At 39.3% G+C, this 24,288-nt stretch overlaps 1 protein-coding gene across 1 annotated transcript; it reads left to right on the top strand.

The window, feature by feature from the left end:
• Nucleotides 1-83: 83 nt before the first annotated feature.
• On the top strand, nucleotides 84-13,214 carry LOC127966091 (leucine-rich repeat transmembrane neuronal protein 4-like). The gene is made up of 3 exons (XM_052566938.1): nucleotides 84-654; nucleotides 4,563-6,127; nucleotides 13,194-13,214. The coding sequence occupies exons 1-3, from the start codon at nucleotides 651-653 to the stop codon at nucleotides 13,212-13,214; spliced, it is 1,590 nt and encodes a 529-aa protein (XP_052422898.1). The 5' UTR covers nucleotides 84-650.
• Nucleotides 13,215-24,288: the final 11,074 nt, after the last annotated feature.

Below are 24,288 nucleotides of genomic sequence, written 5' to 3'. Positions count from 1 at the left end.
ATTCGGATGCTGTCTGACAAAGTTATGGTGCGACAGGCGGTTGTGGTTAACCACTCACACTGCTGCATCTCTGTACTGTCGGGAACTGTACAGGAGAGGAGAAACATTCCCGATGGAGTAACACTTCTAAACAGTATTCTGTAAGCGCAGTGATTTGGGACTGGATTGAAATCTTTTAAACATCCTAATTCACACTGATATTTTAAGATCCACGGATTAATCAACGGTAAGCATCATCCTTTCGGGAAAGACAGTATTTGCGCAGTATGCTGCGATGGAATATACTGAGACGGAAGGGAATTGCTGGGATTTCCATAAGTTTGACTTGTGGTAGATAACTTGGATTTGGAATCGCGCGTCTCCTGCTCTGTTTGTGAATTGAGGTATAATTTTAGGATGTAAAATGGATTCTTTCTGTTCCAGCGGATGGTTATGATGCGAGTTTTGTTTTGAGGGGGAATTGAAAGATATGGTCAGTGGTCAGTCAGGAGAGACTGAAAATTTCCCGCGCCTGCTCTGCGGTGGAAGACTACAGGCGGGCGCTCGTGGAAGAACCGAACCTTCTGAAGAGAGCGCGTGCCATGCCGTTTTGGGTCTCGAGCGGTAGAAAGCTGTAAAACCTGTGGCCAGGAGTTGACTGAGACGCGGTGATGGGTAAGTTTGCGTGTTCTCACTCGGTCCTAAGTGAACGTGGAAACCACGGTGGATGTTTGATGATAAATTGGGGGGAGAGTTCCATCAGTTTTATACATTTTGCAATGTAATGTGAACTGGTTTCAGACGGTGTGCATGCAGTAAAACTAAGAGATTGAATGTACTCTGATAAAGCACAAAATGTTCATGCATATTTATGCCTACATTTATTGGATGTTCGCCTTAATTTGCATGCATCGATTTATTGTACATATGATAATCATACATATTTAGTGCTCAAATTTGACCGTGCGTTCACTTCATCTCACAAGTGGTTTGATTCTTGTGAGGCACAATCAAGTGTATCCAACTGTTCGTTTATTTTATGGTCATTTTTTCAGTTCATATATATATATATATATATATATATATATATATATATATATATATATGTATATATATATATATATATATATATGTATATATATATATATATATATATATATATATATATATATATATATATATATATACACACACACACACACACACACACACACACACATACATGCACACATTATGTATTAGTGTTTTTTTCATATTTATGTTGCTTCTAATATATAACTCTAAAATATTTAAAACGAGATCCTAAAACCTAACATTATTGCTTTTATTTATTACATATTAAGATCATCTGATTGTAGCAATATCATTGCAATCCGTGGTTTGGACTACTAAAGGGTTAAGGGCTAATTGCTAAACAACATATTTCTCAATCGAGAATGAAAGGTTGAATGTTCTAACAATATATTAAATAATTGTATTATTTACTTATAAATGCTGTTGTTAGGCGCTCTTCAATTGTGATCCACCAAATGGTGCCATTTATCCCTAAACCTAACAACCAATTAAGTTGAAAAGTGTGAATATTGGTAAAAAATATCGGTCAGACTGATTATTGGCCTATCTCTGTGCTCCATCTCTCACTGATTTAAAGAGCAGACTGATGCCAACTCATTGATTAACACTGGAATGCTAATTGAACCTCATTTTTGGCAGCAAGGCAATTTCTCAGAGTGTGCCTGTGCATTATTGATAGCACACAGATAGTTGATAATCTTTTGTGGTTTTCTTACTTGCCTGTGCTGTTAGAAAAGATGCACATTATGTGCTTGCATTGTGGTATGCGTGCACATTTTTTGCAACGCAAGTGTGCATTCAATGCCTGGAGTGCTTAATGAAGATGTTGTTCAGTTTGCATAATTAGCTTGTTTGAGCAACTGAGTTATTTCTTCATCATCAAAGGAAGGCGACGCAGCAGATTTTATGTTTTGACAGGAAACAATGTGGACACAATCACCATGCACTGGATCAGTGAAAACAGTTTCTTTAGATGTTAATCTGTTTCATTTTGCATTTGGTAAATGATGCATACTAGTTATATTCCTTACATATTTCTCATGATTTCTGGACTCATTATGTAACTAAGCACTGTGATTAACTGTAAGCCGCAGACCTTCTCATGGCCACATTAGAGTACTTGATTATAGATGTGCTTCCAATCATTTTACAGAGGTTGTTTGACAGATATGTGACCTGCTCTGATTGTTATTCGTTAGGGATGTGCAGCAAGATGGCCTTCCACAGCTCGTAAAATGATGAGCTATGCTTGGAGCTTTGCGGCACTATAGTGGGCGATTTTGACAGCAAACATAAAATAATCAACCTGGCAAAAATTTTGGAGCATTGCTGTGAAGGGTATGCAGGCCTGTGCAGAGGCAAAATCAGTTTTACCAAGAGAGAAAAAGGTGTAGTTGAATCTAAAATAAGAAAAGTGGCAGTGCAAGTTTGCTACAAATTAATTTTCATTAGACTTCTCTTGGATCATTAACTTTATCAGCATCATTTCATTAGCAATGTCATTAAGCTGATACAGTATGATTGTCTGTTTAGTATGAATGGGAGTGAGTGACGTAATTACTTTATTGTACCGCAGCCTGCTTGTGCATCAGTTGTTGGCAACTGTATACTCATGGATATCGGCACCTCTTTGCTTTGTTTTTTAAATCACAATCAGTGGCTTCCAAATATTGCTTGAACCCTGAAGCCTAAAGACATGCAGAAATATAATAAGGTCATTGCAATTAATAAGAAAAGATCAAATCAAGTGGCATTTTTTTTTTAAAAAGAAGGAAAGATGGCACCACCCTTATCAGCAAATAAAACATCTCCCAAATAGACATTTGTTAGATTTGACATGATGCGATAAGAAATGTTATACTTTTCTAAATTAAGACAGTTATTCAGATGTTTTCTGATTATCAGCTTTGTCAGTCTTATCAGCTGATTAAAACTAATTGCGAAAATGGATAAGAAATGTGTAGTTAAATTTCAGATCTAGCGTCATTTGTTGAGAGGAGGGTTTGCTATTTAGTTGTCTTGTGCAGTGATTTCATCATTTGTAGGTATAATGGAAGTAATTTTTTGAGGCCACTGTATATTATAATCATGAACAGGAGGTGTGTTAATAAAGTTCATAAATGTTTGGTTCTGATATGCTTTTAAATTACTTCATGAGTACTAGAGTTCTTTATGAATATTTTCTCCTTTTTAACCTCAGAGAACATCTGGCAGAATTACTGTAACAGTACTGATTAATCAAAACCGTTTTATTACATGCATATGGTTTTAAAATGTTGTTTGGATGGGTCTGGAGTCATTTTGTTTTCAAGCAGAATGGGTGTTTTGATATTTCATAACCACTTTCATGAATTCTTATGACAATATTAATGTGTCATAGCCACATTCTTCATCTCGTACAGACATATAATGCCTTAGGAACTTCATTTCAGAATGTAATTTCTAGGAAGCTTTGTAAAAGTTTATGCATCAGAGATAGAATTGAAACACATCACTTTTAAAGCAACACAGTGTAGGCATGAAGGCCAGAAAGATGCAGCACAAATGATAAAATCCCATTACTGGAAAATGTCCAGGCTGTGGCCAAGACCTTCACAAAAAGAACATGTGTATTTTACCCAGACCTCTAACCTCTTGAGCCAATGCTTAGCCGGGAACTCACTGCTGATATAATTCCTCGCTTCACCCCCCCACCCCTCCACCACCACCACCATCTCCCCCATTTATATTGACAATAACAACACGTAGGCTTTTGTGTATAAAGGAAATATGGACAAAGGCTGGTAGCAGAGTCACTGAGCAGCCAGGCAAATACACCTGATTTGGTTGACTGACAATCATTTAGATTATAATTAGGGACTAATAGGATGGCCAAGGCATATCTCTCAGGACATTTCCTTTGATACTGTAGTGGGCTCGTGTCCAAGCTTATTGGAGGACTGGCATGCTCTGATAGCATGTTTGCCATTGCCAGAGAGAAGAATTAAACAACATGGCATGACTGGATTGATTTGCACAATCACCACTGTTAATTGAGTCCTTGTGTGGTATCATATTGCTGTATAAATGTAATATTTCAAGGGTTTATAATCACAGAACAATTACAATATTTCTTCTCTCATTAGTCGTCTTAATCTCTGCTTTGAAACAGCTCAATAATTAGAGCAGGGTATTGTCAACTACCTCACAATACGATGCACATCATTTTGCACATTTCACGATTCAACAAGTTGCAATGCATCATAGCGCCCTAATAGGATCGTGATTAAATCTGCGGCAAAAAAGTGAGAGAGATACTCATGAAAGTGAATACGCTTTTTCAAATGTATCTCAAACTCTTGCTGTTTGATTTAATGTGTGACTAATAATGTATGTACATATTGAATACAAGTTTAATTAAATAAATCCCTTTTTAAGTAGCATGACTTAGGTAAAACCCTATTCATTTGTTTATTTGTGTAATCAGGATGTAAGTAGTTTCTTGACAGTTTTTTCTTTTTCTATTTTAGGCTTTGCTATGAGGCACCGCTGGTTCATGGTGCCACTGCTAATGCAGGCATGGCTGTCTGCCACCCCTTGCTTTGGTGAGCGTCCTTGCCCCCGGAGCTGTCGATGCGATGGCAAAATTGTATACTGTGAGTCTAGCGCATTTCGTGATGTTCCCAAGAACCTCTCAGGCGGCTGTCAAGGCCTGTCCCTGCGGTATAACAGCTTAGCAAGCCTGAAGGCAGGCCAATTTGTTGGCCTCAACCAGCTCATTTGGCTGTACCTGGACCACAACTACATTGCCAATGTGGATGCACGTGCTTTTCAAGGGATACGGAGGCTCAAAGAGCTAATACTGAGCTCCAACAAGATCACACTGCTACATAACACCACATTTCACCTGGTACCCAACTTGAGGAACCTGGACCTTTCCTATAACAAGCTACAAGCTCTACAACCAGGGCAGTTCCAGGGACTGCGCAAGCTACTCAGCTTGCATATGCGCTCAAACTCCCTTAAGAATCTTCCCTCTCGCCTTTTTCAAGACTGCCGTAATCTTGAATTCCTTGACCTTGGTTACAACCGACTACGCAGCATTACTCGCAATTCAATGTCCGGCCTGATGAAGCTAACAGAGCTGCATATTGAGCATAACCAGTTCTCCAAAATCAACTTTTTCAACTTTCCACGCTTCTATAACTTGCGTGCTCTTTACTTACAGTGGAACCGCATTAGGACCATGAGTGAAGGCCTTACATGGAGCTGGACATCATTGCAGAAGCTTGACCTTTCAGGAAATGACCTTCAGGAGATCGATGCAGAGGTGTACCGGGGCATACCAAATCTTCAGACACTTAACCTGGATTCAAACAAGCTTGTTAATGTGTCTCAAGAAGCTGTGGATGCCTGGACCTCTTTGACAGCAATTAGTCTGGCAGGCAACATGTGGGACTGTGGACCAGTTGTTTGCCCACTGGTGGCCTGGCTGAGAACCTTCCGTGGAAACAAAGAAATTAATATGATTTGCGCATCACCCAAAGAAGTCCAAGGGGAGAAGGTTATGGATGCTGTTGATGCCAATGGGGTTTGTAGGGCTGCTATGCCATCAACTGTATCTGCAACTGTTCCCTCTACCCCATTTATCGCCTTTGCCCAGTCCACAGCCAGCTCTTTCATGCCAACTCTAAAGTCTGGAGACAGCAGAAGGGGCCAGGGGACATCCTTGGAAGGTACCACCTCTTCTGCACCTTCTCAGCCCGCTGTCCCACCACCTGAGCAAGACTTTGAACCTGTATCATTCCACAAGATAGTGGCAGGAAGTGTTGCCCTCTTCCTGTCGGTTGCCATGATCCTCCTTGTAATTTATGTGTCATGGAAGCGCTATCCAAGCAGTGTTAAGCAGCTACAGGAAAACTCGGCTGCAGCTCGCAAACGTCGGAAAAAGTCACGGGAGACAGAGCGCACACTCAGCACACCATTGCAGGAGTACTATGTGGACTACAAGCCTAATAACACAGAGGGCACGGATGTGCTGGTCAATGGTACCGGGCCATGCACTTACACCATCTCTGGCTCCAGAGAATGTGAGGTAAGACTCCACAAAGCTAATTACCCATTGGATTTGGTATGAAACAAGGTAACTGCTTTTAACAAGGTTCTTCACCTCTTGTGCTGTTTTGATCCCTATTTTGGAGATTGTAAGTGTTGGATAAAATGATGTGGGGGAATGATATGTTTTTGGCAGGGATAGTTTAGGAAGGACATGTTTTTGAAATGTTTTTGGCACATTATGTGGTTTGTTTAACCTTGTATGAGGTGTGAATTTACAATTGCATATTGATTTGTTAGTGCATATTTGATAAGTCCTGTTAATCCAGTTGATTATTTGTCTTTTAGAAACAACTGTATTTTGGGATGTGGTAGAACACTGTATTTTTACACTGATACAGTACGTCTACCTGCAAAGCCTCCTTCTACCTTTGAGGCTTCTACATGAAGAGGATAGGATGGCTTATAATATGCTCTGTCATGCAGGCTCATGCTTGTTCTTTTAACCCTAGGAGATTTGTGATTCTTTGAAAATTGTAGTTACAGTAATCATAGAAAAACAAACGTCCTTAATAAGATGCTGTGTTACAATTATTTATTTGTCTTCATTAACATATGTACGTATGTGCAGTGACTCCCGAGACTGTAATGAAATTATTTTGTCTATGGTTATCTTCAAACACATCCTGTTATTGAAAAAAAAACTTCTAACTATCCTTCTAATCTTTACTCCTATATGCTCGTTTTAATACAGTTTGATCTTTACTCATAGTTAGTGTGAAACAGAGCAAAGTGTAGTGTGAAACACAAAGGATCTCTCTATTTTCTGTCCTTTTTTCCTCGTGATCTTCCTGGGGCTAAGAGAATGCCTTCCAATGGCTCTTATTTGACTTCCTTGTGTATGCCTTCATACCTTTATTTTTGCCTCTTATCTTTAGTTCACACTCATCCTTACTCTTGAATCATCTTTCCCTCATTTAGATTATCCTCTTTTATACTTCACCACAGTCTGCATTTCCAGTTTACAAAATACAGATTTTCCCAGTATGCCCCTCAGGACTCCGCTGACATCTTGTGTTGACAGCTGGGAACAATTGCCACATTTTAAGGAGCCGGATTTGTGTGTGGTTTATATACATGGCATGGCTTTTAGACATGTGCCGGTATTCAGTAATGCGAAATATCACATTAATGAATATGCATTATATTGTTATCTCAGGCATTTCTAAATACCGTGAATAATTATACATAACAAATTATTCAGAATTTGGAATGCATTTTAAAAATATTTTTCCAATCAACTGGTCAAAATGCAAAAGCTGTATGCTGCTTAAAAGATGCGTGTGCGCTCTGATGTAAACAAGCCTGCATGAGAAGCACAAGGGGGAACACGTGAGAGTTGTGCTGAATGAAAGCACATTCACTCTCTGACAGCAGATGTCGCTAAACTGCAGAAATGCAGCCGTTAACCTGGAAACCCAATAAATAAAGTAGCTGCTACTTTCTTAAATGTATTTAAATAGATTTACATAGCCATTCAGATTTGTGGATTTGCTATGTTGTTCCTCAAAGTGCCAAATACTTAAATATTTAATAGGCTTAATAGGCTATTCATTTTCAAACTTTTTTTTTTAATCTGAAAAATATATAAAGTTAAACTTTTTACACAGATTAAAGTGCAATAGAACTATATAGACCAATAGGTATAAATTTCCAGTAACACAATGGTTACTGAATATGTACTTTAATATGTATAAAACCTTTAACTTTATATATTTTTCTGCATTGCTTAGTTATTTTTTATAAGAAAAAAAGTTATTGAAACTGTTATACTGTATAATGGCCACTTTTTTAAAACTAAATTTCATTATTGTGATAATACCGTATATACTGTGATAAAATCATTACCAATTAATCGCAACATGAACATTTGATACCGGCATATCCCTAATGGTTATATTTACATAAGTTTATGCTTTTCCCAAGGGCAGGTGCTACCTTTACTCCTTCGGACTGAAAAACCTGTCAGTAGTGCAGTAAGGTGTCATTAGAGGCAGACACTGCCTCTGGCAGGGCCATAATAGGGCATATATGCTGGTGGCAAGCAAGACAGGGCTGAGTGAAACAAGAAAGGCAGGAAGACATTCTGGACAGGTAAACAGGTATGCCAAATCAGGTCACAGGAGGAAAAGACTATAAATGTGGGTAAGAACACAAAGGCACACACAGAATGACATCCTGACAGTGATGTTGACCTCTGCGCATGGGTCTCTGCCCCTTCTCTGATCTGCCACCTCAAAGCATTTTTTGAGAGATCATAGGTGCACATCAGAGTCCAGCAGATTGGCATGTTTTTCTCTTGTGACTTTCCCAAGTCAAGGAACAAACTTTTTTCATTATTACGTGCAAATCCCTAAGTCTCTTGCACAAAATGTGTCCCTTTTTGATATGGTGATGATAGGTGGTGACAGCACAATAGAACAACTGAAAAAGAAAACAGTTTGTCTTACGACATGCTTGGCCAAAGGGTCACGGTTTGGCTTGTTAGCATGACCTTATTTGCTCTTGCTAGCAGATACCGTAAATTTACCCTCTGGCACTACAAGTAATTCGACAGTTATTTAAAAAAAAAAATACCTTGCAAACTATTGTCTAAATTTTAGGGTGAACCTGTCAACTCCATAATCATCAAAAGACCTAACATTGAGTGCACGCACTTGACCTGTTTCCATAATGTTTTCCATTAATAGTCTATAATTCTGAATTGTTTGCCTCTTTTTTTCCCCTGCCATCCTGCATACCACAGCATTGCTGCATCAACACTAATGTGGTTTGGCTTCCCTCCCGTGCAGCAAAGCGCATGTCACCCATGATTGATGAGTTCTATTCTCTCTCTTGCGATTTGGTATTCCACACGCGCACCTGATTTACGGGCTTTTCACATCAAGCCAAAAGACTAGATTCAAACACACAGTTCAGATTGCTCCTGTCTTGAAAACCAGTGTTCTCCTCATGCCTTACATTGCTTCTGTTGCGAATCACAAATGGCATAAAGGTGTGGAAGAGACTGCTAAGAGGTATTGTCCTCTGACCTCACCTTGAAAGCGGTTCTCTGTTAAACTGACATACGATTTAGCCAGCTTTCATCGTAAAATATAATGCCAAGATCTAATGTCTTCTTCGATCGATTTAGATCAACCAAGGGTCTTTATCGTCAGAACTCATAAAGGCTCAACTGCGGTGCATTCAATCCATTTATTTAGGTGATGAACTTTATTTTACTGAACAGTCATCATGCTATAGCAGATCAGAACTGTACAGTTGTGTTCTTTGCTCTTGTAATCATGATTTATTCATTTTGGTTAATAAACCATACTTTGAAATGACATGATTGTACTCAAAACACACATGCAGCTTAATATTTGACCTTTATAATAGTTGTCACAGTTTTCCATTTGCAGTATTTATTATTATAGTTGTTGGTAGATGTCACAAAACCCATCAGTTAACTTTACATTGCAGCTTATACCTCATTACATGTTCTCATAAAACATAAAATACTCACATAAGTGCAGGAACGAGGGCGTCACTCTGCCAGGCCCATTGGGGCTATTGTGTGTGAATGTGTTAGTCGTGGAGACTCTGAAATCAAGCGTGTTTTTGAAGGCACCTCATTCAATATTAATTCTTTTTAGTTGTGAGCAATTAGGCCAGTACCATCACATTTTGTCATATTGTACATTATGTTGCTGTCACATTTGCATTAAAAGCTTAACCTGTCAGCCCGTGATGGGTTTCGTGGACTTAAAATTGCTCTAATTGCTTTTGTAGAAAAAAAGAACAAGAAATTTGCTTCATGTAACAGTGAAAGGCCTAGAACAAGGGCATTAATCATCATTAGACTCAACAAATTTTAACAGTGTTGAACAGTACCTTTGACCCCAGCAAATAATGAAAATGGACTAATCCCCCACCTCCCCCCAAACAGACAAAAGTGCTTGCTGGAGATTAACGTTTGGAGCACAAATCTGGTTAACAGTTCAGAATGGGCTCATGAATTAAAAACTGGACAGCTGGACTAAAATAGAGAAGGAAAGGTGAAGTAAGAGACATGCACACACAATTAAGTTCATTCTGCTCACTGATCAAAAAAAGCGAACTTTCTTTTTTCAGAAAACAGGGTCACGAATAAAAATGTTTTTCAGTTCAGCATTAAACATGGGGGATTAGAAATAATCACCTACTCAATGGTGTTTCAGTAGTGATCTTTTATTAAAAAATGGGGGGGGGGGGCATACAGCTGCCTGTAATCATGAGGAATGTTTTCATTTTATTTATGTTTTCATTTTATTTATTTTCTATTCAATTTAATCTACATATTTTTATTTAAAATTGTCACTGGACAACTTTTTTTTCACCTTTTGTAAAAAGATTTCTCTGTATGTTTCTATTACAGATGCTTTCTTCTAATTTCAGTTGATAGCATACATCCTGAAATACAATCAGGAGTATTAATTGCACCTCTACCACATTTCTCTTTGACTAGAGGACAGTTTAAATATAGTGGCACAGCTTACCCCTCTCTTTCCTACTGCACATGAACATGAACACTAATTGAATCTAGCAGAAAAAGGAAAGAATCTTCTCTGATGGTACAAGAAGTGAGAAATGGGGTGAAAAAGAATTTAGAAGAACAGATCCATCTCACTGTGACCTGAGAGTCACAGCCCATTTAATTTAGCACCAATCATGCTTTTTAATGTCTGCAGAGTACATTATAATTTATTGGGATTATCATAAACTTGAGACTGCAGCCTGGCACAAGGGCATTCCAGCCTCCCTCTGCAGAATGAATTTCTGATAGCAAGTCTTGACGTCAATCATCATGAAATGGCTAACCATGCTTTTTCTTTAACTCTTCTGATTTTTATCCCAGAAACTTCAGGTTGGCAAAGCTTTGGCACTTGATAAATATTTATGCCCATCAGTGCCTGTCATTTTTGGCCAAGGATCCTGCATAGTGAGCAGGGCTGAAGGGTCCTCAGCGTTTGCTTCATCAAGCAGGGAGGAGGAACAGAACCAATGAGTGCTCTCACTGCAAAAGTGGCCTCTCATGAAAACAGTGCCATTGAGAAGCAAGAGTGGTTTTCCTTTTTTTTTTTTTTGTGCGGGGGGGTTGTTTGGGATTGTGAGAGAGGATTGTTTTGCGTCCCAGATGGCCTCTTGTAATTCAGTTTTATGAAATACAGAGTTGGAGTGATTTAGTTGGTTTCCATGGTGGTTGGTCCAAGTTGTCTGTGTAAAGCATAGATGTTGTTTGGAGGTTTTTGTAAATGACAGTCTAGTGGAGTGCAAGCACCCTTGGCTGAAAAGTGACAGTAATTCAATGGTTCATTCACATTTGAACTTCCACAAATCTCTTTAGTGTGCTTTACTGGATTTGTGACATGAGCAGACATTACGTATTCCACTGGTACATAGTTAATGTCAACCATTTATGCTAAATGTCCAAGATATCAGCTGTGCAAACTTCTGTATTTAATTGGCTTTGTACTGTACTCTGTAGAATAAAGTTTAATCGCAAGAAAAGAAAAAAAAAAGTTTTTAATTATTGCAACTCCTATCATTAATTTATTACCTTTTTTTTGGAAGATGGACGTATGACTAAAATTTTATGTCATGGTTTGAGACATTGAGTGGTGGTTTTGTGTCTATATTAGTGAATGTCAATAAGTTATTTAAGTGAAAGATAATTCAGTTATGTGAAGTATGTCTGAACCAGATTGTTTATTGGATTTGTATTTGAATAAATAGATTATGTGCTTATTTCCTCCTTTTTTTGCATTTGAACTAAATCTAATCTTTAAACATCCATTTTCGAAAATCCAGTGAATATCCATTTTTCATATTTAACCTATGCATCTCTAACTATATTTATTTCATTTTGTAATTGTTAGATGCTATAGGGTTGAAATCGCCAACTACCTCATGGAGCGATACACAAATCCTGCTGCCTCAGGCTATAATTTTCCGCTTGGCGTCAAGTCTTTTTTAATTACGTTGTGGATACTTTGTGGTATAAGCGATATAGCATGTTTAACACATTTCTCCCATCACACATTATATACAGTAGCATCATTCCACCCAGCCTTACCTTGTATTTGCCTACACAGCTAACAAAGTACCCTTCCCGCTGGAAATTACAGACTCATGTACATTCCAAAGACTGGAGCACTAAAATCCATACAATAACAATGTGGCATGTTTTATGAGGGAACGGAGGGTGGCACTGGCAGGAAACACAGTGGGAGAATGAGAGGCAGGCAAACTGAAAGCCTAATTAATCCGGCCTTCCTTAATTAGCTTCTGTCCCCTCCATTATGTGCTTTCCAATATGTTCGCTCCGTTTCTCTCTCTCCTGCTCTTTATCTCAGTTTTTTTACGGTGTCCTCTCTCCCTCGCTTTGTTTGCTGCTCTTTCTCTATTCATCTTTTTCACAGCCTCTATTTGTTCTGTTTCTCTTTCGTTCCCTTTACTTGTGTCCGACTCTCCATCTTCCCGTCTCTCTCTTTCTCTCCCTTCGCCTTGTGAGGACATCGGCAATATGCTTCGGTGTGATAAACAAGCTCTCTCCGTCGCAGAGGGCAGCAGAGGCGACGGCGTAGGTGTCTAAGCCTGCGTGGTGTGTCTCTGACGGATGGAGAGAGAGACAAAAGCACAGCTGTGGACTGATATCGAGGGCTTGTTTCCCTGACTGGGCATTGTTTGTAAGGCGCTCGAAGATGGCGGAATGGGAGAGCTGGTCATTGTGTTCCATGTCTGGCCCTCGGCCCTGGGCTGGAGCCCTCCCGTGTTCTCATGTCGTGCTTGAGCAGGCATTTGGCCCAGTAGGCACACATGAGGCTCTCACCTCTCGAGTACATGGTGCATGGTGGGCTAAAGCATGTTTCTTGTTCAGAAGCTCAGTTTTGAGCAGAAGAATACCGCTGATTATGATTATAGTGCAGCAACTCAAGGGTGGAATTAGCAGAACCTCAAATGTCAAGCGCATACGTTAGTAAAGAAAGGGTGTTGTCAGCTTAAACGGCTGTTTATTCCTTTTTCAGGCAGAGGTTCATTGTGCTTGAATGGATAGTTCACCCAAAAATTAAAACCTTGTCATCTATTACTCGCCTTTATGTTGGTATAGACTTTCCTGTTTTTGAGGAGCAATTGTTTGAACCCCCTTTAAAATCTACTGGCTGTGGGAAAATTGAAATATTATAGACGATGATAATTAAATGAAGCAGAACCCATCTACTTTCCTGCCAATGGCCCGGTGTATGATAAATATCTTTAGTGGCTTTCTTTTTTCCCCTTCTTTTTTAAAGAAGGTCTATTTGCGTATCAAGGTCATCTCACCTCCCTCACGACCGGGGCGGTCACCACATTTCTCTTCACTCCTGTTATCGTGAACCGCTCTTTTTTATCTTTGGAGAGGGCAGATTCAGGAAGGTTGAGGAAATGAAACAAGGACAGTAGAGCCTTCATTGTGGATGGAGAGGTGATCTGGGAATTGACCTTTAAAGTCGTGTCTCAGAAATTCATAGCCCAATGGTTATAAATGTCTTCGCCGGATAGCTTGTCAAGTGGATATATTTACCTGAATTCAGTTTTTACTTCATCCTATGTTTGGATATTGGCAATGCTCATAACTACAGATAGAAAACAAGATGATTTTAAATTATACCTGTATGACATCTCAGGAGTAGTTTTTTGTGCAATCAGAACTCCATAAGCCAATATCTGATAGTTCCATAAGCTTCTGTCACTACAAATTAAAAGCGATAAATTGTTCACCTCTAGATTTTACCTGGTGCTAGGACAACTACAATTATAATTGGCCTTCGTAGTTCATCTTGTGCATTTTACATATCTTAGGAAAGATAGTCACAAGAGAGCAAGCTCACGAGGAATGCTTATTCTGAGCAAATCTAGGGCGGCTTTGTGTCAAGAGAAGTGCTCAGAGAGCAATCTCAATGGCAATGAGGTCGAAAAACATTGTCCCTGGACAGAGTGAGAGGATGACATGTCTAACTCATCACTGGAAGTGTTGTTTGGCGGCCATATAATCCTTCATGCATCATTTCAATGTCTGCAATATCTTGTCTGCAATGTCTGCCAAGGCCTGTTGGGAGCATGCACTTAACTGAGCCCTGGGACTAAAGCCTGTCTCCTGTCAGAATGGTGAGATAACCAAGTGTGGTTTTGCAGGTAATGACTGTTCCCTGTGACTGGGGCTCAGTGTCTTGAAGGTCTCACGGGTCTCATTGTGAACAATTCGAAGTATAGTGCCAAGCTGATATACAATTTCGCTGGCACTTGCAATTCTTTGGCCCCAGATGCAATTTTGAATTTTATTTTCATTAGCTGTAGCTCTCTAAAGCATAATTATCTCCAGCAGGTCTAGCTTTTAACACCTTCATTATATTTAGGGTTATGTCTCTGAATATTGAACTTCAGTCAGTTTATTAGCAAATAAAATTAGGTTAATTTAATGTTATTTTAGGTGTAATTCATAATTCCTTTTACAACTGTTCTCACATTCAGTTGGACAAAGGCTGTGCTTAAAACATGAGAATACGTCACAGGAGATATTGTGAACTAAATCAAGCTGGACAAAGGTGAGCATGTGTAGTTTTAAAGAGAGGACTTTTATTTCTCATCTGGAATCATGTGGATTACATTGAATCTTCAATGATTTTGGATGGTCATAAAGGGTTTGTGGTGAGCACCATTCAAGTTATTAGTCTTGTACCTGAAATCAGGGTACCACTTATACTTGGGCTGCATCCAAAATCCTAAAAATTGCTGCTGTTGAAGAAGTAATTCCAAGGTAGGAAGGCATCAAGGCTTGTCCGAATCCAATGTTAACCTGCATGCACTTATCTGATGTTAACTTCATAAATGTATCCTTATAGATCTCCCATAATCCTCTGCTTTCCATTCTATGACAGTTAAAAAGCTAAAAAGAAATATGGCATCTGGAAGTTGTGATTGGTGGTAGGTTGTGTGCAAATGCATGTTTCTGACTAACTTTTTCCACTTTTGATGTTATTTCAAGCAAGAAATTAGTATTGTAGTAATGAATAATTGTTCACTTAATAATCATCAAAGCTATCTCTGATTTGTTGTAGATCGTTAAACCATCTGGTGCCTCAGAAGTCTGTCCAAAATCAGTTTCATAAGGTTACCTCCATAGGACAGATGCAGATAGTCTGCTGCCTTAGCTTTCAGACACAGTTTTTGACTGACCGTTCATCTGTTTTTGCTTTTGGATGCAACTTGTGCGCTGAAACATAAATTCATTTATATTGCAGCACACCTGGAGCTTATAGTTGTTAAGTGCCTTGCTCAAGGGTACCACAGCAGTCATCAACTGAGGAACGATGCACTTACCATTGAGCCTCTCTAGAACCCCCTTTAGGGTTTTCATGCAAAATGTACTAGGTAATTATTTTTGCTGCACCTCGGAAAAGCAGAGAATCTTCAGATGGGAATTTTTAGATCGTGGTGATCTAAACTGGCTCTGGCTTTTTTTCTAGTGAAGTGGCTGGCACTCTACAGATGGCCTATTTTTTAAAGTGGGGCTCCTTAATACCTCCATCGAGGGGCTGCAGAGTGGTAAACACTCCTTTCAACACTGGTGCCTGCGACCGTCCCAAATGAAATGATCCACTTATGATTTACTTTGCCTATGCCCTCGCATCCTCAAGAGCCCCCTACTCTTTCCATCTGTAATTCTAACACACCCCTCCTCGATCATAGATGTACCCCTGTATGCTAGCTCCCACAATCTTTGTTTTCTCATGGGGCCTACGCATACAAGATGCTCTCTGTTTGATTTTCATATTGCATTCATTCGTGCCGAATCACTGTTGTTTGCGCTTATGCCGTACCATGTTCTCAAACAAGACCCGTGCTGAGGTGTTTCTTCCTGAATAGGTAAGCTTTGTTTTAGTTTCAAGTGAGGGTACTATCACCTCCTACTTCGTTGCTAGATTCAGGCACCAATTTTTGGATATGCCTCTTTAGCATAGCACCCTTCGGGCTATCTCTGGCTGTGTCAGATAAGTCAGATGCTACCCAAACCACCCACTACTCTGCCTTGCTCTCAGAGTGAGATGATATTTTTCAAGAGGAGGCAAAAAAGAGGCAACAAGGGCTTGTGCTTTTCTAAAATTCTTGATGCAGTTGTTTTTGTGAGGGAGTCATATTGTTTGAGTTGTATTTCTTGTGTATGCTTGCATTTTGCATCTGAAACAAACCCTTTGAACATCAAGAGAGATGTGAAAATTACATAAAATTTTGCTGTGTTATTGAGAGCAGAGTTTTTAAAAAGTGGGTCTGCAAAGGAAGCACTGAATGTAAATTTGAGAGAAAGAGAACATGTGAAAAGATTGTTGTCACCGTTATCTTTATTGTGGGTAGAAAAATAGGTGCACTGTCAGCTTAAGAGTAAGTGAATATTGTTTCTGTTTTTAATTTGTTTTGGCTTTAGTACAACACCAAACTTTAGGGGAAAAGTATTTAGAGAATATTTAATGTCAGTAATAAAGCATTCAAACTAGGAGCTGTGTAAGATTAAATGAGACTCGGTATTGGGGATGTTCATTTCAGTTATTTCTTCTAACGACAACCAACGCTCGTCAACCGATTATTAACCATTAACTATAAAGATTATTTTAAATTAGAATTGAAATAAATTAGCATACGTGTCTTTGACCCTTTAAAAATACGAGCATTTGTTTTCCGGGGATTAATTTTACATGCGCAAAAAGCAGCAAACAACAGAACATGAGGATACACATGGCGAGTCTTCAAATTAAAATATTTTGACAAATTACTGGAAAAATAAATCAATAACTTTTAAACGTTAAACTGATTGTATTAATGAGTCATAAAACTTACAGTCGGTTTATAGGAAACTGGTTAAAATGAACATCCCTACTTGATACTGTAGCCTAGTCAACAAGATAGTAAAGATTAATCAGAGCAATATAAATATCTAATGGCAGAAAAACAAACACCTTACAATGTAGGTTGAATAGTCTCAAAACAATAGCGTGGGTTGTGATTGTTATGGCAACACAAAAACACAAAATTTTGTCCAGCCACCTTTCCTTCTTCCAGCCTATGAATTTTGTATCGGGTTTGCTTAGTGTCCTGTGTGACTGATTCTTTGTACATTGTGTTTTCCTTTGTTTCATTTACAGTTCAGGTACACTTTATCTGCCTGAAATCAAGTGGCAGCTATCAGTGGCTTGGCAACCTATCTGACATCAAAAATCTGGGAAAGAAACAAGTCATAATGTGCACTACACCTCCCTATGGATGTAGAATTTCTTCAACAGTTGTTTTTTTTTTACTTCATAAAAATATAAGTGCTTTCTCATCAGTTTCTTGAGCTTATGGCTAAAGTGTGCCTCAAGCTTATGTTTAAAATTCGAATTTCTTACCAAATAAAAGTAGGCTTTTTATGCAGTGCAAGACATGACCCAAGTTAAATATATAAAGTATACCTGTTTATCACATATTGGGCCCATGTTATTAAATGGTTGAAAAAACCCTGATCTCAGACATTGGCATTTGCAACAGAAGGAAATATGAATCACAGATATTGCTCTGTCATACAAGAATCTGTTTGGTGGACATTCCAGCCTGGACCATTCTCTCCCACGTTCGATCTGAAGGTGCTCCACTTTGTCGTCCGTCTCTCGCCATCTGTAAAACGAAAGCCTGGCTGGCTATGCTTGGTGAGTCACACAACACATCAAATGCCTGCGACTAACCACTTTTTTGACCTGTAACTGTTTTTAAGAATGACTCACTTACACATGGAAAATGAATGATGTATTGATGTACTGTTATTATTTATAGGTGGATATTGTTGTGGCTGAAGGTTACAGTGGCACTGTCCAAATTGCTCATCCAAAGTGTCTGGAGCTCTGACCACTCAAGAGTTTTTTTGTTTTTTTTTTTGTCATATTGCAGCTGCTTCTCATACAATGCTTTTCAACAGCAAGAATCATTGATTAGAGTGTGTGAATGGACATAAAGCAGTGAGTTCACAATATTGCCTGGAGTGAGGAGTTTTTCTTCCCTTTTTGAACGATGGAGCAGAGATGTACTCCCTCACTTCAAGATCTTCAAAGGTATTCTAAGATAGCAAATACATCAAACACATGCAAAAGATGATTTAACTTAATATATGTATTGTATAAAATGCCACGATTACAAAAAAAGTTTAAAGTTAAAAAGTTAATTGATGTATCAGATTTAATTAAATAACAATGAACAGTTATTGTACAGCATTAATTTATTTTGGCTAACTATTTTATTTTAACATTTCAAGTTGAGTGTATTTGTGCATGAATTAATGAACAGTTGTATATTCATAAATTGTAATTATAAAATGTGTTTTTCGTTGTTAGTTCATGATACTTTAACATTAATTTTACAGTAGATATTTAAAAGAGCATGAGGAGTGGGAAAAAGAAAACCTGGAGTGGCTTGGAGTAATTACAGAATGCTTTAAGTGGTAAGGGGGAATTGCTTTTGGTTCAATCTCCATCACACAGTGCTTTATACTTCTAAATATAGGAAACTCAGAGAAGCCGCCTGGATTAGGTTTTATTTCTTGATCCACAACCAGAAAAACTAAATTTGCACTTATGTGAAAATTAGAAAAGAGTTCCTTGAATTCTGTTGGAGGTAGTACACTGGACGCTTTCATTGATTTCCCCATCATTGCTGGCATTTGAGTGCCGTCAAAGTCCTCCCCAGTCTCCTTCAATTAGCTTTCTGCCTAGGAGCTCTGTCAATCCCCATCTGCTCCTGCGCCTATCAATGGCTCCCCTCCACTGAGCAAGAAAGAGATAGAGACAAGCCCTGTATTTGGAGCCTTTTTGCAGGAGAATAAATAAGGCTGAGACAGTGGAATGTCCAGACTCTTCATGTCACATACAGGAGTGTTCATAAGCAGAAACACAAGACACTTTGAGACAATTGGTATACAGTTTGGTCTTTGGACCTTGAATATCAAACAGCTTACTTCAAAAAAACCCTGCTGTTTCTCATTGCCCTGGAGGTAACTGGTTCCGGATATGTTGCGTCCGAAATCATAGATGGAAAGTGTCCTAGCTGCTGAGTCCCAAGAGGGCTTGACACCTCCAGCTGGCAGGACCATATGGGCAGTCAGAGAAGACATGATGGCTCCAATTTCCATTTCAGACTTTTTTTTTTCTGCTCCTGCCTAAATTTGGGGAAGGGCTTTTTAGCATCGCCTGGCTTTTGAATTGTCTGTGGTTAGAATTCCACTGATAGCTGGATAGTGAAAGCTTATGCTTTTTTCCCCAAGGAAAATGTGGAGACTCATTGGAAAGACACAATAAATCTAGAACAGAAAAAAAATATTGACATTATGGCACTATTTAGCTGCTAGTTTTTGCAAGACTGCGCATTTGTGTTCTAGACTTTGGCTTAGTCTTGATGGGTGGTGTAATTACCAAGCAGTGGGTGAGCAACGAAATTGGCGACATTGAGATGACATGCTGAGATATGCTGAAGAAGCGGGTGAAGAAGTGGATTATGCCAAAGATAACTTACTCCCATAGCTTTATCCATGTATGCACTACTTCCTGTAGTTGCCACATACTGATTTCACAACTGTGTAAATCCACAAATATTTTAAAGTCCAGAATTCTGATTGGACTCTTCCTTAGTTTTATTATTTTCCATAGACTCATTTGATCGAAAGGCTGCAGTGTCTAGACACATAAGCAGTCGTGGGACCAGCAGGTGCTTCACTTGTGTTTGCGAATGCACTGTAGGCGAAGCGGAAGAGTCCGGAAATGGCCCAGCAGTCTCCTTTATGATGGTCCAGACGTTCATGGCTGATCATAGGAAGCTAATTCACAACAGGGATGAGAAATAATGAGCCGCTGAATAGTGGGAAGGCAAAGAAATGAAGCCCCAGCAGCTAGCATGGAACAAGGTCAAATCTGACAAGAGGAACCCTTTAGAGAGGTTAAGAGTTTGGGGATAGTCTCCATTGTTGCACAGCCTCATTGTGGTATCGACCGCAAGGGTAGGGGTGCTACATCATTTTTGTTAAAGGAAATGTCAATATTAGCAACAGTGTTTGAAATGTTAACAACACTTGCTCACTGGAAAAGAGAGACCAACCAGGAAGCATAAAGTCTAGTAGAATGACTCATCGAGCATGCAGACGTAATGACCGCTGACTCCCATTCCGAAAATGTAAGGTGAGCTGAAGACCCAGGGCACCAAGTTCTGTGGAGGTGTACTCTTACCTTCTTTTGACAGGTTAAATCTGATGTTTGTCTAACGAGCCTCCAGATAAATATCCTTTCCTATATTCCTACACTCTTCATCCTCACGCCTTCTCTGAGTTATAAATAAATTCCTGCTGCATTAATGTCCTTGTCAAAATAAAGCAGTCTCCAACAAATGCACCGTGGAGCACCAAATCATAGTGGAAATTACTTAATTGATGGGGCAACCTTGGTAATTTAATATGGCAGTCTTTACCTAAGGAATATATTAAAGTTTCAATGAGTCAAATGACATGTGGCAGTCTTTACCTAAGGAGTCCGTGCAAGTTAATGCGAGTCAAATGAGAAGGTTTTTGCTTGAAATTCCAACTATGTTTGGAGCTATGTCTTTCAGTGCCCAACAATCCAAATATGATTTTGTAATGCATAGCCTTTAAATCATCACTAATACGACCAAAGCGTTTTTTTTGTTTTTTTTTTATACAGAAGGTTACCATGATTTGATCAATTTACCTCATCAAACATCTTTGTTTTTTTTCTTTTCACTATTTTTTTTTCTCTAAATGCAGTCCTATTTCCCTTCCTTCCTTCTTCATCCCATCGACTGCTGCAGTGCCTGGAGGGGTTAGCCTCAACTCTCCTGCTCAAACTGAGCTATTGTTCCTCAGCTCATTCGGTTTGACTGGAGGGGGGAGAAGACTCAAAGGCTCTCTTGTTGAGGAAGGGTGCTCAGAAATATGGAGAAGAGATATGAGGCTTGGGGTATTGGCTCTCCTGGTACAGTACCGGTTTAGATTCACAGCAACATCTCCCTTCACCTAAGCTTTACAAATCCTTGTTATTTGCCTGAAAAGTGTCTTATGGATATAGTATGTTTTGTTTGGCAAGGTTTACCTCATTTTTATTTGTTAATTAACTTTTTTGATCAGAGGGTTAATGAGCCATCAGTCTCTTTCTGTCTTCAGTGGAATAAAGCAATTTTTGAAGGGTCAACTAATAGTTTAAGAAATACTGTTCTTTGCAAAGTTGAACTTTCCACTCATATACTTTTGCAATCCTCAACTTGTTACATGGGAATGGGCTTTTGGTGTCCTTTATGGTGCATCAAGTGTGTGATGGGGCGGCTTGCCTCATGCCAGCAGGGAATTTCACATAACTCATCTCAGTGGGAGATGGACATTCGGTACAGTTGGGCGGTAACATAAGGAGCAGCAGCCCAGAAAATGGGTGAAACGGAGGAGAACTGAGTGTGACTCTGGCTTATTTCATGAGTTCATATCACAGAGCTGTAGAACAGCTCGCTCCAGCCTCATGCAGCTTCTCTTCTCATTCTAAACTGGTCATGCTGGCGTGGGCTCAGCAGGAGCTTTACAGGCTTAAGGGGCTCAGCCGCCAGTTCTGATTGACAGGCATCAGTGCTGATGTATGTGACGGGCAGCCCCTTGACAGCGCCTGCAGATATCTTAACGCAGGAGGCTAATTAACTGTCCTCCGATAAATCATTGAATGTGGCAACTAGCCTGAGGTTAGGAGGAGAGTTTCTAGTGATTGGTTAGTGTTAACACTTAGCGTATATCTTGCCCTATGAAATCAAATGTAAATGACAATTATTGCTGTTAGGGGCTCGATCAACCAGAAATGCCTCTATGGCCTAAAATTTACATCCCACTGTGGTTATTTCTGCTGTAACACTTTTAACGGTTCACACTGGTTTTTGCTGGGTGGTCACTGTTACTAATGTGACTGCATCATCACAATTTTTGTTTGCTTTCAAAAACACTAGCACTCAAAATGGGCTTAGTTACAGTGGTCTGTGAAATAAAACATTTTATGTGGCTAAATTATTGAACATCTAGAGATGTATACCTGTGGGGAGATTCCTTCTTTGAGTGATTTCTTTTGAAAAGTGGCCAGCAACACACAAAAGCACTTGTTGTCAATAATGGATCCAACGTGTCTTTTTAAGGAGGGTTGAATCTTATTAGAGACCAGTTAAAAGAAGAAACCAAATGGAGATTTATATATTTTCATTAGCCATAATTTGAATTTCAAAATTTGTACACCAAAAAAAATAAATAAAAATAAAAATCTAATAAAGATAAGGACATTGTGATTTGTAACAGAGCCATAGTGAGTATACAGAACATAAAGAAGGGGTCAAATCGAATCTATTTTGCTAAATCTGTTGGCATTTGTGAACGATCAAGACTCATATAAGCAGGAACCACAGCACCTTCTATATTGTTACACCCAGAGCCATCCTTTCCCAGGCTGGTCAGTTCACCGTGGGGCCCTCTCAAGTGCGGGGCCCGATTTCCACCACACCAGTGCGAACACACACCTGGTTACACTTTATTGGTTAGTAAAGTGCAAAGTTTGTTGCCATCTCTTGTTCAAGAGGGAGCCTGGGGGATCTAGCCCACATCACAATACAAGAAAATAAGGTTAGAGGTTAATACGCGCATATATAAATTAATAAAGGGTCTTGAGATTTAGAGACGGCCAATGATATTGCAACCTAATGAAGGGTATGCAGCGTTTCTCTGGAGCCAGGGCCCCAGCCTCGCAATTGACAAGCTGTCCACATTCGAGTGTAATTTAAGACCTTCCCCAAGAGAGCCCAACAGAGTTAGGACATGCCTCTTCCTTTCGGTCTTCCTTATTCCCATTTCTTCATGCTGGACCCTAGGCAACAACTTATACTCTCTATCTCTATTCCACAAATTAGAGAGTCTTGGCGTTTACTGCCTACATGGGCAGTTGATTTGTAAGGCAGCAACATAACTGCAACAGAACCTCAAAAGTGGCTGGTTTGGGATGCTACATTTATAATCTGTCTTCACAATTTGAGCATGCTTATGATGCCTTAAAATGCTAATTGCTTAGCAGCTCACTAGGTTTTGGAACAGAGTCGTCTTTGGCTTCTCCATGTACACACCAACTTATCCTTTAAATTCACCTGTAAGCATTCCGGCAGACATTTATTTCCCCAACTTGACGTCTTTTCATTCTCCTATGCTTGCCATCCATTTATTCTCCTACTCCTCTATCTTCCTTTCTATGCCTGCCTCTCCTTCCTATTTACTTTTCGTCTCTTCAACCTGTCTCTGCCAGCCCCTGTAGTTCCCAATTACTGCAGTCCTCCATCCATCTCGTTTCGCTCCTTACGTAGTCTTTTGTCACTGCTCACTCCTGCCTTCTCTTGGCACCCTCCCTCTGGATCATTGCAATGTGCCTAGCCATCCATGGTACAGTGCAAGGCAACAGAAGCACTGTTCCTATTCAGACTGAGGACTAGTGTCCTGCAAGATTGTTTTCATCTTTAAATTCATACCCATTTTCACTTTGCGTGTCAAGTTAAACATGTTCCCAAGAAAGCATCAAAGATACATGCACACTATTGAATATGTCCAATCTGAGACAGACAAAAAACAAAATAAAAAAAAATAAAAAAATAAAATAAACTAACAAGTTTACCTTAAGACAAAGGATGTCCAGACTCGGTGCTGGAGAGTTTAGCTCCAACTTGCCTCAACACACCTGCCTGGAAATTTCTAGTATGCCTAATAAGAGCTTGATTAGCTGGTTCAGGTGTGTTTAATTGGGGTTGGGGCTAAACTTTGCAGGACAGTGGCCCTCCAGGAACAGAATTGGGCATGCTATAGCTTAAGACCATTTTGCCAACTAGATGGCCAGGTAAACCATTACTAATACATTTTTTTAAATATGATATATATTTAAACCCTTCCGCTAGGGTAACATGTCTTATTACTAACTTGGTAAAAAGTTTTCTACAGGTAGGTGAAGTCTTATGTTGTATGTTGTCCCAAGTCAAACATGTTTGTACCTGAAGCCTCCTCAATCA

Source organism: Carassius gibelio, chromosome B10 (assembly GCF_023724105.1).
Source record: "Carassius gibelio isolate Cgi1373 ecotype wild population from Czech Republic chromosome B10, carGib1.2-hapl.c, whole genome shotgun sequence".
Lineage (NCBI taxonomy): Eukaryota > Metazoa > Chordata > Actinopteri > Cypriniformes > Cyprinidae > Carassius > Carassius gibelio.
Note: the sequence above shows the minus strand (reverse complement) of the source record. Positions and strands in the feature narration are given on the sequence as shown.

Bases quoted from the DNA above. Each gene is read 5' to 3' on its own strand.
- LOC127966091 (XM_052566938.1), top strand. The intron at 6,128-13,193 runs GTAAGACTCCAC...TTCCTTTTTCAG, and splicing joins CTGGCTCCAGAGAATGTGAG to GCAGAGGTTCATTGTGCTTG.